Source organism: Oreochromis aureus, linkage group 3 (assembly GCF_013358895.1).
Source record: "Oreochromis aureus strain Israel breed Guangdong linkage group 3, ZZ_aureus, whole genome shotgun sequence".
NCBI lineage: Eukaryota > Metazoa > Chordata > Actinopteri > Cichliformes > Cichlidae > Oreochromis > Oreochromis aureus.
In genome coordinates this window covers 101,840,137-101,854,711 of record NC_052944.1, presented here as the reverse complement: position 1 = coordinate 101,854,711, position 14,575 = coordinate 101,840,137, and the positions used below count along the sequence as shown (strand labels likewise).

The 14,575-nt window shown below is 42.9% G+C and overlaps 1 protein-coding gene across 4 annotated transcripts; it reads right to left on the bottom strand.

The window, feature by feature from the left end:
- Positions 1 to 776: 776 nt before the first annotated feature.
- On the bottom strand, positions 777 to 14,257 carry LOC120438654 (myelin-oligodendrocyte glycoprotein-like). 4 transcript variants are annotated; one of them, XR_005612028.1, is made up of 6 exons: positions 14,096 to 14,257; positions 10,049 to 10,216; positions 7,177 to 7,496; positions 6,842 to 7,015; positions 921 to 1,630; positions 777 to 833 (listed from the first exon to the last, which is right to left on the bottom strand). XR_005612028.1 is itself a non-coding variant. In XM_039609115.1 (3 exons), the coding sequence occupies exons 1-3, from the start codon at positions 7,517 to 7,519 to the stop codon at positions 6,218 to 6,220; spliced, it is 546 nt and encodes a 181-aa protein (XP_039465049.1). In that variant the 5' UTR covers positions 7,520 to 8,539; the 3' UTR covers positions 5,628 to 6,217. The 4 variants fall into 4 exon arrangements, 1 of the variants encoding a protein (XP_039465049.1); XR_005612027.1 differs by lacking the exon at positions 10,049 to 10,216; XR_005612026.1 differs by lacking the exons at positions 10,049 to 10,216; positions 14,096 to 14,257 and having other exon boundaries at positions 7,177 to 8,539.
- Between the last annotated feature and the right edge of the window lie 318 nt (positions 14,258 to 14,575).

The window sequence follows — 14,575 nt, the reverse complement described above, 5'->3', positions numbered from 1 at the left end:
CTGGATTTGGCTGTCACGGCCTGGAGGTTCAGCTAGTCGCTGCCACCTGCTGGCAGCTTCCTGTAACTACACAGTCTGTGTGAACAGTTCCACAGGCGTTCACATGTAGTCCCTGTAGTGTCTACTCCACAGTGGGAGCTTGTGCACTCGTACCTGTGTGCTGGTGTGAAACCTGAGCCAGCTGAGAGCATCAGCGACCATAACCATCCATTTCTTAAACACAGAGGTCTCTGCTGTGGTTTCTCTCACTCACCACCAGGTGAGGATTTCCTGTCATTGACACTCACTGGACTCAAACAGGTAATTATAGTGTAAAAAGCTGTTTGTCTACAAGCTTGTCTCTCACCCTATCATGGGATTTCCTGAGGTCAGATGGCCCAGGATGTGAGTGGGCGTTAAGGCGTCTGGGAAGGGATCTTAGGGGGACACTCCAACAGAGTTAAATCTGGGACTCTTCACCATTTGAAGAGTCCCAGATTTAAGCCCTAGAACTGAAGAAGCTTCTCAGATGAAGGTGAAACGTCTTCAAGCAACTTAAAGAAGTCCAGACGCTTTTCTTTCCAAGCTCCTTCGACTACGATGACCTGGATGATGGAGAACCTTCATGGACATACTGACATAAACTGATCTGTAGAAGAAAATGTAGAAAAATGAGTTATATGATAAAACATGTTTATGATAGTTTCAGATATATTTCATACCATCACACTGACTCCACTCTGACATCACTGATCAATAATCAAACAGATCAAACTGATTGATCAGCCATCAGAGGAGTCGGATCAATGGAGCTGCTTCTGTTCCTGATGTTTGATCCTGGACCTGAACCGTCCCTGCAGAGGAGACACGACAGCTTCACACAGAAACACAATAAAATAATAAGTGAAAGCAGAGAGAACCAAGTGAAAGTGAACAAACACCTGTAACTGTGAGCAGCACGACTCTCCATCCGATGATGTTTCCCTGGCTCCAGGCCACACAGCTGTATCTGTCTCTCTCTGTGGGGTGTTTAAGGGTCAGGCTGAACTGTCCGCTTTTCACACGCTCGTCTTTCTTTCACTCGGTCTCTGTGATGCTGCTGCTGTTTGTCAGGCTTCTCAGGACGGTGCCACCACTCCACCTGAGTGTCCTCAGGCAGCCGGACAGACTCCGCCCCCTCCTCCACCTCCAACTGACTCTCTGAGTGTTAGTGTAGCCGCTTAAAGTGGTGGATCTAAATCTGCACCTCAAAGTGCGTTCACATACAAATAGAAGGGGAGTGAGTGGGTCAGTGCTCAGGGCACAGACACTAAGTTGGCCTTAAACACACCATTTATTTCCATGGAAACAGACACAACCAGAGTTACAGGTTAAATCCCCTATACAATAAAAAGAGTCTCAACACACTTAAAACCCTGCTGCAGAAATAACTCTACACTGTCAACACAAAGGCTAAACAAATGTTTCCATATGCTAAAATTCCCATAATCCCACAGTCCAGCCACACGCGGGCAAATGTTCCTTATCTGAAACAGGAGAGGAATTTCTCTTCCGGGATGGAAACCACACCGGCCAGAAGAACAAGGGGGCGGGGCTCCTGTCGCAGACCTGTCTCCTCCTGACAGCGCGTCACCGCACAGTCCTGCTGTAGCTGAGATATAATATACTGAGCTTTTTGAAAAGGCAGTTTTCATGTTGCAATCTGGACTGCAAAAACTGAGCCCTTTGAAAACAATGACGCATTTTAGTCATATGATGCAGTCATGTGACCAATTAAACTAAGTGGGTGGATGGCATTATACAGCAGTTCTTTTGTTTGCTCTCAGTTTTGACAGCCCTGTTAAAGATTAATATCAGTTTATACATGCTGCAGATAGCTACAGATAAAACTTTTCCTCCACATTTGGCAGCGAAGTTTCAAAGAGCCGGAAAGTAAATAAACGGCACATGGAAATGACTTTCTGTGTGAGGCTTCAGTGTTAGTGGAGCCGCTAAAAGTGGTGGATCTAAATCTGCACCTCAAAGTGCGTTCACATACAAGTAGAAGGGGAGTGAGTGGGTCAGTGCTCAGGGCACAGACACTAAGTTGGCCTTAAACACACCATTTATTTCCATGGAAACAGACACAACCAGAGTTACAGGTTAAATCCCCTATACAATAAAAAGAGTCTCAACACGCTAAAAACACTGCCCGCAGAAATAACTCTACACTGTCAACACAAAGGCTAAACAAATGTTTCCATAGGCTAAAATTCCCATAATCCCACAGACCAGCCACACGCGGGCAAATGTTCCTTATCTGAAACAGGAGAGGAATTTCTCTCCCAGGATGGAAACCACGCCGGCCAGAAGAACAAGGGGGCGGGGCTCCTGTCACAGACCTGTCTCCTCCTGACAGCGCGTCACAGCCCCGCCCCACTCCACACCTGAACACGGCCTCCGTCGTAGCACCACCAGATGCAGGCAGAGGGACACCCCTGCCCTGCTGTGGATTGCATCCACAGTGGATTAAAAGAATATTGTGCAACAACACTAAAACACACAATATCAGGATAAAACCTGATATTTAAATATCAATAAACAAACATGACAATAAAATCATGCAGGTAAAACCAACACTATGTACCAATGCACAGTCTGATCAAACTGTGTGACATCAGCATGTTTCAGACAGCTGTGACATTAAAGATCTAATCAAACTAATAATGAATCACTTTGTTTCTGCAGCAGCATCAGGAAATGTTCAGGAGCTCGTCTCTTCCTTCCAGCTGCTCTGATGGATCAATAAACCTGTGATCATGTTGTAAAGTGAAGGCTGTTTGTTTCTGCACTGTGTGAACTTGACACACACACTGAGTCAGTTTCTGGAGTGGAGCATCCAGCACACAGTCTGACTGCAGCTCTGCTGGACCTGAGCGATCCCTCTGATCTTCTTCTTTCTAATCCTGTCCATGCTGCTCAGCTCCAACCAAACTCTCAGCATCTTCAGCTCTGCCACCTGCAGCTCCTCCTGTCTGTGTGCCACCGTCTCCATCACAGCAGGTCTCACTGCCATCTCCTCCTCTTCACTCTTACTGCTCTCCTCCTGTCATAAATCAATCAGCCCTGACCTCCTCCTCATCTCTCCTTGTTTGTACTTTCTCTTCTCTGCAGACTCTCCTCCTCACTCTCACTACAGATCATAACTTTGTCTGCAAACATCAGAGTGTTCATCAGCACTGCAAACGATAAAGGGCTCAGAGCCCCCTCTTTGTGAGCCCACTGCCTGAGCCTGTGAGTATTTAGAAAGTAGAAGGACAGAAACTCCAGGTGTGGACGAGGCTCGTTGCATCAAAAACAGCTGCTGCTGTGATTCCTGCTGAAGGGGCTTCAAATAAGTGTCTGAATACTTCAGGAAATATGAGGTTAAAGAAACAATCGTAAAGTTGTGTTTCCAGTTTGTCATTATTAGAAACATTATCAGCCACAGGCTGAATGGATTAAATGGAGTAAACTGATACTGGTCCCACCATGACCTCTGACCTCTGACCTGCATCTACAGCACTGAGCCCTGACAGTGAGCAGCACTTGTTTCTTCAGCAGGATGTTTCCCTCCCTGCTGCAGACGGTGCAGGTGGAGGTGTTTGTGTCTCCATCTGTGGGTATTTCAGGGTCAGACTGAGGTCTCCAGGTTACAGCAGCTTTCTCTTCATCTTCGTTGGGTCTCTGTAAAACTTGTGTGTCTCAGTTTGTTCCTGATGTGTTCCTGACTCGTTCTTTGGTAACTAGTCTGCAGCGTCCTGTAAAGTGCTGCAGACATGTTGGATGAAGAGCAGAAGAACAGACAGACTGAGCCTCCACAGTTGGCCATGTCTCACACGCTTCCTTTCTTTGGGCCTCAGCATCAGCAACGTGTCTGCGGAGGATGTAGGTTTGAGTGACCACGACTGTGTCTTTGTTGACCTTCACTTGAGGACGTGCCATTGGATAAATGAGTCTATTTGAAACTTCAGAAACAAAACTCAGATCAGAAAATGGGAGAAATTCCAAAATCAGCTGTTGCGTCTCGAGCTGCCTCACCTATAAATGTGGCTCTAAAGCAGACGGCAACAAAAGTCTGATTTTCTGTAGATAAGATCAACGAAATCAATGACAAACCCCCCCAGAGCATTCTTGTTGTGGCAGCTCACTGCTGCTCTACTTTTACACCTGTGACATTTGATGAGAATCAGCCGTCTGCAGCTCCCTCAGAGATTCTCCCCACAAAGCTTTTTGCCTTGTAAACCTTTTTAACGCTTTTCTTCAGACTGGAGTGTTCTAGCTTTTTCAAACATGCCGTTGTGGAAGCAAAGCTCAGCAAACCCAGCTTAGATCCAACATTACATCAACATTATAGATCAGTTTCTCTTTCAGGTCAAAGCTTGTTGAGAAGCCGCTTGCTGCCCACCTCACAGCCTGCTTGAAGAAACACCACATCTGTGACCGTTTCCACTCTGGTTTTGGTCAAATGCACCCACTGACACTGCACTACTAACAGTAACCAGTTATATTGTGATGTCAGCAGATGGTGGAAAATACACAGTCCTGGTCTTGTTGGAGCTCTCCTGCTCTGAACATCTGAAGCTCTCCACCACATGACTGAGCACAACTCAGGGAGGAACATTTACTGAAGCTGCTGCAACATTTCCTGTCAGCACATTATTGTGTGACAGTCAAGGAGCCACCAGAGGACACCTGCTAACAGGGCAGTGAAGAATAGAAATATTTTCCTGCTATTATTTGCTGCTATTAGTATAATCATCATTAACATTTCATGATTGAGAGTGATGTTGCATTCAGATGCATTCAGATGTTCAAATATATTGGTATTATATAAGTCTTTATTATAGGTCCAGTAAGAACCACTTTAAATTGTTGAGTTGAATCTATAATTTAAAGGTTTTTGAATGTTTTGTATTCTTATACTGAAGTCTTCAGTGGGTGAGAAGCTGACTGCAGGCTGACAGGAAATGCGTCTGCAAGCCATGCTTTTGCAGAAGTGAAACTGTTCAGAGAGCAGATGCACACTCTGTGCACCCACAGACAGACGAGACATACACACACACACTTAGTTAGAGGGATCACTGATAGGGGGAAAGTTCAAATTGCTTTGCTTGGGGTTGCTTTTAGACTATATTAGGAGGAGCAAACATATTGGCAGATCTGAGAAGGAAAACCTGTGTTATGAAAATGATTTTAATCTTTTATACATGATTGCATTTGAACTTATTAAAGAGCTGTGGCTCCTGGTCAAGTGAAGGTCAGAAACTCTTGGCAGGCGTTAAGGATCAGCCAATACATGGTGAGGAGGACAGGAGCTCTGAAAGGAATGGCAACACACCTGCTTACATGACATATGCCTGGAGTTATATCCTTATATCCTTATATTCTTTAGAGCTAAGAGTTAAGTTTGTATCATTTATCACTTATATCCTTTTGAGTAAGTCTTAAGTTTCATTTATGTTCAGTTTGAGTAAGTTTCCTTCATGGTTTGAGTATCATCATTTGAGTGTGACATTTAGAAGTCACACATAGTTCAGCTGTGCACGAGCACAGGCCTTATGTCTGGCTAGGACGAGGGGTGTGAGGTGAGCCGGAGTGCAGGAGAGGTCATGACACATACATAGCATACACTGCAGACACACACATACACACCATAATAGATCTATTTTGGTAAGTAAGAAGTGAAGATGGGTTTTTGCTGCAATTGCAGAATTGTGCCGAAGTACTTAGAGGAAGTGCACCAGATCTCCCAGAGGGAAGCGATAGCCAAGACGAGCTGAGGGGAAGCACCGACCCGAAGACAATGTTCTTTAAAACTATGTTAAAGGTTGTTGACAGAACATTTGTGGTTTTGAGTGACGTATGCTGTATAAATCTGCCTAACAACAGAAGAGGGGGTGGTACAATGCTCACCTCTATAAAACCTTTGTCTAATTATTTTAAGTTCAGTTCGACGCTGAATCTGTACAGCGTTCGGACTCCGCACGTGTGTATTCATTAAAATGCCGTCTAAATTGCACACGGCTGGATCTGTGGTTATTTATGGATTCCTCTCTCAACATTGAACCCTAACAGTATCCTCACTCATTTCTACAATCCATTCACTTTTAATCGCTGAAGTTTGCCTCAGACAGTCAGAAATATTATCATTCATTTCCATATTTTTATATCTATAAAAGAAAGCTGACACTGTGAGGCTTCATCAGAGGTGTGAGCATCACAGCAGAGGCCTTTGTGTCAAAGTCACTGAGGATAAAACAGAAGAACATGAAGCAGATTTTCCTGGCCTGGCTTTTTATAGCAGATGACCTTAAAACTATTCTGCAGTAGAACAAAAACACATGTGAACATGACCTGATGAAGTGAAGCAGAGCAAAGTTACAGAGGTTTGATTACAGACACAGCTGAGAGTTTTGCAGTTTTGCATCATTTTACAAAGTTTGTTCAGTTTTGAGCAGCAGAAATGAGACTAAATCAAAAACAACAACAAACCCAGCGGCCGACAGCGCTGTCAACAACGGTAGACTGGTGGGTAACAACAAGCCAATAATGCAGAAAACAGAGATTTTTAGATGAAACTGATTCTGATGCGTCTTTGTGCAGAATCCGTGTTCCTGCTCTCAGTTACTGTTTTAGCTGTTTGATGGTTGTTGAAACTGTGGGAGCTTTAACCTGAGATTCAGGCGTTTCAGGTAAAATACATTTATATTTAAAAATCGATTCAGGATTTTAATGAATCAATATGATGTTATCCAAGCTAGAATCGATTTAATCACTAATCAAAACCCACCCCTACCTGCTAACCATCGGCATTATGGGTAGTGTAGTAGGAGACACTCACCTGACTTAAAATAGTGCCAGAAATGAAATAAAAGACCTCCAGAGACGATGAGAACAAGAACCAGGAGAACCAGGACAACCAGAAGAACCAGGAGAACCAGCAGAACCAGGAGAACCAGAAGAGCCAGCAGAACCAGCAGAACCAGCAGAGCTGTGGCCCAGGATGGAAATGGTTCTGTAGAGAAACACAAATTGCCAGGTGACCTTTGACCGAATGTAATGCATTAAAGAATATGCTTAGATTTAAAATGGTGAAGCAAGCATGCTTATTGTGACAATATTAAAAGTTCAGAGTGATTGTGATCGTCTACAGCAGGGTTTTGGTTTGATGTTGACCTTTGACCTGCAGTGGGACATCTCTCAGTCTAAATGATCTGACGGAGCAGGTGTAGGTGGCGCTGTCAGACAGGTGGAGGTTGGTCAGGTTCAGGCTGAGGTCTCCAGTTTCCAGAGCGTCAGTCTTCATGGATGTTCGGCCGCTGTAACGCTGGTTTGGATCTTTCAGTTCGTCTCCTTGATGCTGGTGGACGGTTGGAGGACTGAGGTCGGAGCGACTCCACACCACTGTGGGGCTGTCCAGTTCAAAAGTGGGAAACTCACAGGGCAGCAGGACAAACAGCTCTCCCTCAGCTCCACAGCCGAGGCATGCTGGGAAACTGAGGACACAGACAGAGTCCATGTGTCACTTTGAGATCAAACGTGGACACAGCTTCAGTTACAGAATATCAAATATCTACATATAGAAATAAAATCACTGTGCAGGTCAAATAAATAAATACAATAAAGAAAGAAATAAGACGTGGCATAAGCGAAAAGTCTGAGTTCAGCTCGTCGGCTCACAGAAACACTGACTTCCTTTTATTAATGAGGCGGCTGTGGGAACAGGTAGGAGGCTCCTGATTGGTTCATAAGGTGTGAATAAATGTGTCCTGTAGCAGGAAGCAAAGCCACATCAGGCCTTAGAAGGAATTCATGAAAGTGTGAAGTCTGTCTGCAGTGCAGTGGAGTGATCTCCTCCCTATGAATAAAGTTAGAAGTCTGGAAGTTTAGGAAGCAGCTGCACGTCAGGAAGCACAAATGTGATGAGGAGAAGGCGTGGAGCGCTGTGTCAGGCTCTGCTGTGGAAACCAATGAACTTTTGCATGTTTGAACTGGAAGAAGAAGCAGGATGTGAACTTTGTTGGTCAAAACAAAGCTCAGGGTCACATTTGATCCAGTACTCGTGTCACGACACTGATGTCCTGACTGCTGATCAGCTGATCGGTCCATTCATGGTTTATCAGAGGACAAAGAAACTTAATTTAGTTTGGACAATCCACCAATCACAGAGCTCCATCAGAGACCTTACAGTAACTACATTCACCAGCAGAGCTTTGATCGCGCTACTCTCCACGACCACTAGATGTCTCCACACTCTGTGCTGACTCCAATGAATGATCAGAGCTGCTGAGCCTGTTTGCAGACCGAGGAGGAGCTCCTGGTGATCCGTGTGGGACTAAAAAGCTCTGATAACGTCCATCCAGCAGCTGATAACAGGGACATTTGGTGCCATGTCAGAGCTGCACAGTCAATCATCAGTTTGGCTCTTTAGTTTGAAGAGTTCAAAGCAGCAGCAGAGAATCTAAAGTGTGTCACACAGCACCAAGTTTCCTTTGGTCACATATGAAATGTGAGTCAGAGCTTCAGCTACACAACAACACACACACAGCAGCTGATTGTAACATGAGCTCATCTGAAAGCCACCAAGAAGAATCCAGTGATTTGAAAGTTGCTGCTTTGGATTGTTAGTTTGATCTGAATCAGAATCCAGTGTTTGATGGAAATCTCCTCCTGAAACAATGAATCAGGTTAAAATACTTTAAATCAGTGCAGATGTATAATGTAATGTAACATGCTGATAATGGTTGTACTGGGCTTGTAATGTAAATGTGTCTGATTAAATGTGACATTAATGGTGACGCTGCATAAACCTGATCAAACAGTTCTATTAGTGGGTCTGTGTGATCAGCATCAGTGGGTTAAGGTGAGGCCTTGACTAGTAGAACCTCATGTTGGTGTATGACAACACATGAGCCAACATCAGACTCCGAGCGCTATAATAAAGATGTTAGTTGTTTTTGAGCCCCTGTATTACAGTTTTTTCTGATGGCTTGAGCACATTTTTTGTAACTATTGGCTATTTTTGCAAAACTCTACACACAAATAAGAAAACTCTTCACCCAATCAGCAAAACATTGTAGTTTTCTTGTAAAAGCGAATAACCTTTGCTTAACTCACCACACCTTTGTAAAAATGGTATTTTTGTATCAGACAGTAAACACAAGCCATCAAATTAATAAGCACACAATGCACCAACTACACACTGATGGTATGAATGAAAAACACATCTGGCTTTTGCTTTCTCTGTGCACAAGGTAGGCCATGTCAGTTTGAGCTCATACTTTTGTCATAGATCCGTAAGCATAGAGGGAACACATCATTATTGAACACATCAGCAGGGCTGAAGCTCTCATGTTAAACACACACTGATCTATGGACACGTTCATGTGTTTCTAACAGCATCATAACCAGGCTGTTATCAGCCTGCACTAACATGATGTCACACACACTGAATGTAACAGTGACAGTTTACATCATCACACAATCAGCTGTGATTGTTTCACTGTCATCAAACTAGTCAACAGGAAGTAGAATCAATAGAAACCAATCATTTACTGACAGCATGTCTGATTGAAATAAGTGCAGGTACACTGGTACAGTACATGTGAGTGAAATTCTTGTGTGCGAGCTTCACAAACAACAGAGGTGTGCAGGACGATAGGATATGAGCTCATGGTCATAGCGCACAGCCCCAGTGATGTTACACACAGGGGGTTCAAACCTGTTGTTGCTTCATCAGTGTGGACGTTTAAAGGTGGATGTAACCATTTAATCTGCTGTAGAGTTTTATGGAAGTACGAGTGTTTGACTGCTTTTCTAAACATCATATAAAGTAAAACATTTACACACACATGAAACATGAACACTGTGACATCACCAGCTGCAGCAGTGCATGAATAAACAGATTGTACAACAACAATCACAGTGATGTGGTGTCTCCTCATTCCCAGCTATGCCTGCTCGAGTCAAATGTAATCCCAGCAGGAAAACTGAGCTGAATATATTCCCACTACGTGTGAGGAACACCAGCTCCAAATGTTCTCCTGACCTCCTGTGGAGTTTGTGTGGATGACCTGGAGCAGGGTCCAGAGTCCAGGTGCAGGAGCTGGGTCAGCCACTGTGACAAAGAGCCCCTCCTCCACTGTGGGAGTCACCCAGGGGCTCCAAGAAAGATCCACAGTGGGACCAGGGCTGATACTGTAGTCACAGCAGGGACCTGCAGAGCATTCAGACCCACAATCAGCTTATTTCAGGACACGTCACTGCAAATATCTGCTCACCTCTACATCTGTGTGTTGGGTTAGAATACATTGAGGTTTAAATTCATAATCTTAAATGCTTATATGCTGATTATATTGCTTTATATAAGAAAGGCCTAACTCTGAGTAAACTCTGTGCCAAAAGTGTTGACAGGAAACGACATGCTTTTGCAGAAGCGTGGTAACTGCAGTAGAAAGTGAAACCAACTAGGCTGTTTGATCGAAACTTAAAGTGTGGTGTGACGTAGAGAGCAAGTATATAAATAACTAGGCGTCCATTTGTGCTTCAGACCTGCGGTTGTGTGTTTTGAGTTCAGGTCTCCATATCCAGGATATGTAAAATAAAGATCATTTTTAAAGTAAAAAGACCACTTTGAGCCGTGTCTTTTTTGGCCATAAAGAATCTAAAAGAACTGGGATTTAATAAATACAACACGTGCAATACATTTCTGACTGTGTGACACAGACGTGTGCAACAGTAACAGGTAGTGCACTACATTTCCCTGCAGGCTTTGCATGCACAGAGCAGCGATCCAGCAGTAGTTGGAGCTCACAGTGTTTATGTGAGCTGAACAGTGTGTGTGCTGTCAGTATGAACAAACTGTATCTATCAGTGTGTCTAACATCAGCATGGAAATAACATTTCTAATCACTGAGAGGCAAAGACAGCAAGTTCCATCCAAATCTTCCCCTCACACAATGTTTCATGCTGTTCATGTAACAGGAGGTGAACACGCTGGGATTCAAGCTTCATCTCATTAATAACAAACCAAACATGTTTCCACAGAGAAACACTGACAGCACATCATCGCTGCTTACAGCTACAACACCATCACATAAAGTCTGTGACTCCGCCCTGCTCAGCTTCATCACCTCCTCTTCACTGTTTAACACTCTGCTAGTCACCAAGCTGTTTAAATACAACCCATCATGTTCAAACTGTGTGAGCTCGACCCCTCTCTGCTCTAGCAGCTCCTCCACAGTTTCATTGATGGTAAAGTTTGGAAAGAGCAGCACATTTAGACTTTTAGACTTTTAATTGGTAAAGTAAATCCGCTTTGGCGTCTTTCTTGGCCTTCAGACAACAATTCTGCTAAAGATCCAAACGGCAAACAAACAAACGAAAACTGAGTTTTAAAATGAATAGTGATGATTAAAACAGAGAGAGGCCGACAGTGATCACTAGGGCTGGGGTTGGATTATTATTATTACTAGCTTGGATAACATGATATCGATTCATTAAAATTCTGAATCAATTTTTAAATATAAATTTATTTTGCCCAAAACACCAGAATCTGCGGTTAAACCTCACAACACTTCAACAACCACAAAACAGTTAAAACAGTAAATGAGAGCAGCTACACGGATTCTGCACAAAGACATCAACACAAAGCGTTTATGGATCACCGATCAGAATCAGTGAGATGTGGCTTTCTCACCCGACGGCACGGACACGGTCGCGGCTGAAAGCCGACAGCTCGCTGATTCTGATCCGTCGGCCGGTCCGCGCTTTGTGTTCACGCCCTTTTTGCGCTGATTCTGGAGCTGCAGGTTTGATCTCTGTCCAAACAATATTGACTGAACTGTGGCGTAATCTACATTGATGTACATGCATGCGCCACTAGGCGGCAGTACTTACCCACAAACAGGAAATGGGTGGCATGTGAACAGCCACGAGAAAAACTGTATTAAAGCTTGTTGTTGCTCCACGTTATCGGTTGAGCAGGAGTTTTATTCAAGAGCCTAACACAACATGAACCAGCAGCCAAAGGAGATCCAAACTACGCTTCACATAAATATTGTCATGACTTCACTCTGACTTTTGCTGTTTCGCTTCGAGCACGATAAAAATCACACTTCATGCACAGCTCTCTCTCTCTCTCTCTCTCTCTCGCTCTCTTTCTCTCTGTACTTCAAGAACAGTTTCCCGTCTAAAAATCTGTTTTCTGCATTATTCGCTTGCTTGTTACACAGAAGTCTACCGTTGTTTTGTTTTTTTTTATATATATATTTTTATTAAATTTTCTGCATCCATTTTTACAAAAGACAAATTGAACAATATGCCGTTTTCCTTTTGAAGAACATAAAACAATATGAAACATACACTCCCACCTCATAATTATAGGAGTACCAGTGGGTGTACAAAAAGAAAAAAGAAAGGGTCCAGTCTAATAATACGAATAGTAAACCCTGGAGTACAAGATAACAGTTTCTGAGTGTACAAAGAGATGTGGAGAGTTTCAGAGCCCACACCCCCACAGAGACACAGAAAAAACAAAACACACAAACCAAGGAGAAAAAAAAACAAAAAAAAATAAAATAATGAGTGGTCAGCTTAGTTGTAGAGATAAGTCAAATCTGTAAGAGAAAAGAAATATGTATAAAGTAGGTAAGTAGATACCATCATAAGGCGCAGGCACAATAGAGTCCATATGCTTAAACATAAGATGAAATAAAATAGAGTAAAGTCTGAGCTGGCTAATTGGGAGCGTTGCGAGACCGCAAAGTCTGAACATGGTCAAAAAAGGGTTGCCAGATCTTAAAAAATTTGGCCATAGACCCACGCAGGGTGAATTTAATCTTTTCGAGTTTGCTAAAATGCAAAGCGTCTCTGATCCAGATTTCCCAGGATGGGGAGAAGGGATTTCAACATAACAATAATCTGCGTCTTGCCAATAAGGTGAGAAATGCTACCAAGTCCGCTTGGGGCGTCGGCAAGACAACTGTATCGGGAAGAACCCCAAACAAAGCAGTTAAGGGCACAGGTTGGAGGGTTAGCTGGATGATCTTTGATAAAGTCAAAAAAATATTAATCCAGTATTGTTTGAGGGATGGACATGACCAAAACATATGTATTAGAGAAGCAGGTGTTTGATGACAACGGTCGCAATCAGGGCTAAGGTTGGGGTATATTTGAGCTAATCTGGCTTTAGTCCAGTGTACGCGGTGCAAAATCTTACATTGAATCAACCCGTGTTTGGCACATAGTGAGGAGCCATGGACCCGGTAAAGAATTTTATCCCAAGAGTCATCCTGAATCACACACCCCAAATCCTGCTCCCATGCTTTTTTAATAGCCGAGGTTGAGAATTTGCCACAGGAACATAGTCTACCATTGTTTACAGCGCTGTCGGCCGCTGTTTGTTTCCTTTCACTTACTTCCGAAAAGAAAGCCTCATTTCTGCTGTTCAATACTGAACAAATTTAAACTTTTTAAAAATTATTGCAAAACCTTTGCTGTGTCTGTAATCAAACCTCTGTAACTTTGCTTCACTTCAGCAGCATCAGGTAATGTTCAGATGTTGATTCATGGTTTTCTTTCGTTTTTGATTTACTGCAGAATATTTTTTATAAAATCCAGGCCAGGAAAATCTCCTTCATGTTTTTCTGTTTTATCCTCAGCTACTTTGACACAAAGGCATCTGCTGTGATGTTGACACCTTTGATAAAGTCTGGCAAGTGTCAGCTTTCTTTTTATAGATATAGAAATATGGATATGTAGTGATGCATGATCAGAATCGAATCGTGGAATCGATTCAGAAATCAGTGACAATATGCAGCCCTAACAGTTACACAATCATATCAAAACTCTGTCCTGATAGTTTCCACTTTCTCTTTTGTATCAGACATACTGAGGAAAATATTCGGGATAAATAACCATGAAAAGAATGTATTTATTCAGTTTAGAGGTTTACGCATCACATCATTATAATCACAGAGTCCACTTGATGGCGCAGTAGAGCAAATGAATCATCACAATGCTTCAAACAATGAATCGACCAGTTGGATGGAAGCTTCAGTTCATCACGAGGCTTCATCTCACCAACACTACTCACCAAGTCCCGTTCAGTTACGTTCACAACGTCACCAAGGCAAGGACAGATCGGAAAAACAAACATATATTCTCCAGAGTACAAAAATGGCTTCATGCAGACTTCTGGCTTGTTTTTTAAATATTTTTTCACTTGTTTAGGCAGCAGCTGCAAGGACTGTCTGCATTTCTCCCTCTCAAAAAGAAGGAACAACGCGATTGGGTGTGGCTGGTCACAGGAGTCACGCTGCAGTGTGCCTTTTCACAATAAGAGTCTGAACACATATTTTACCCATTTTACCTGAATTAACATGAAAACACTGTGAATTAGCAAGTTTTTTAACCTTTAAAGTGTTTTTAAACACAAATGAAATACTATACCATGAATTACATCATTGTTGATTTTTTTAATGAGTTTTTTAACCATTATGATCTATTTATTGATTATTTATTATTATTTATCACCTGTAATATATTTCTTATGACTGTTTTTACTAACAGGCTT

Coding starts and splice junctions, on each gene's coding strand:
- LOC120438654 (XM_039609115.1), bottom strand. CDS start 7,519: ATGGACTCTGTCTGTGTCCTCAGTTTCCCAGCATGCCTCGGCTGTGGA. Junction 7,016..7,176: donor TGTCCCACTGCAGGTCAAAG/GTCAACATCAAA, acceptor GTTTCTCTACAG/AACCATTTCCATCCTGGGCC. Junction 6,247..6,841: donor CTGGCACTATTTTAAGTCAG/GTGAGTGTCTCC, acceptor TTTTATCCTCAG/TGACTTTGACACAAAGGCCT.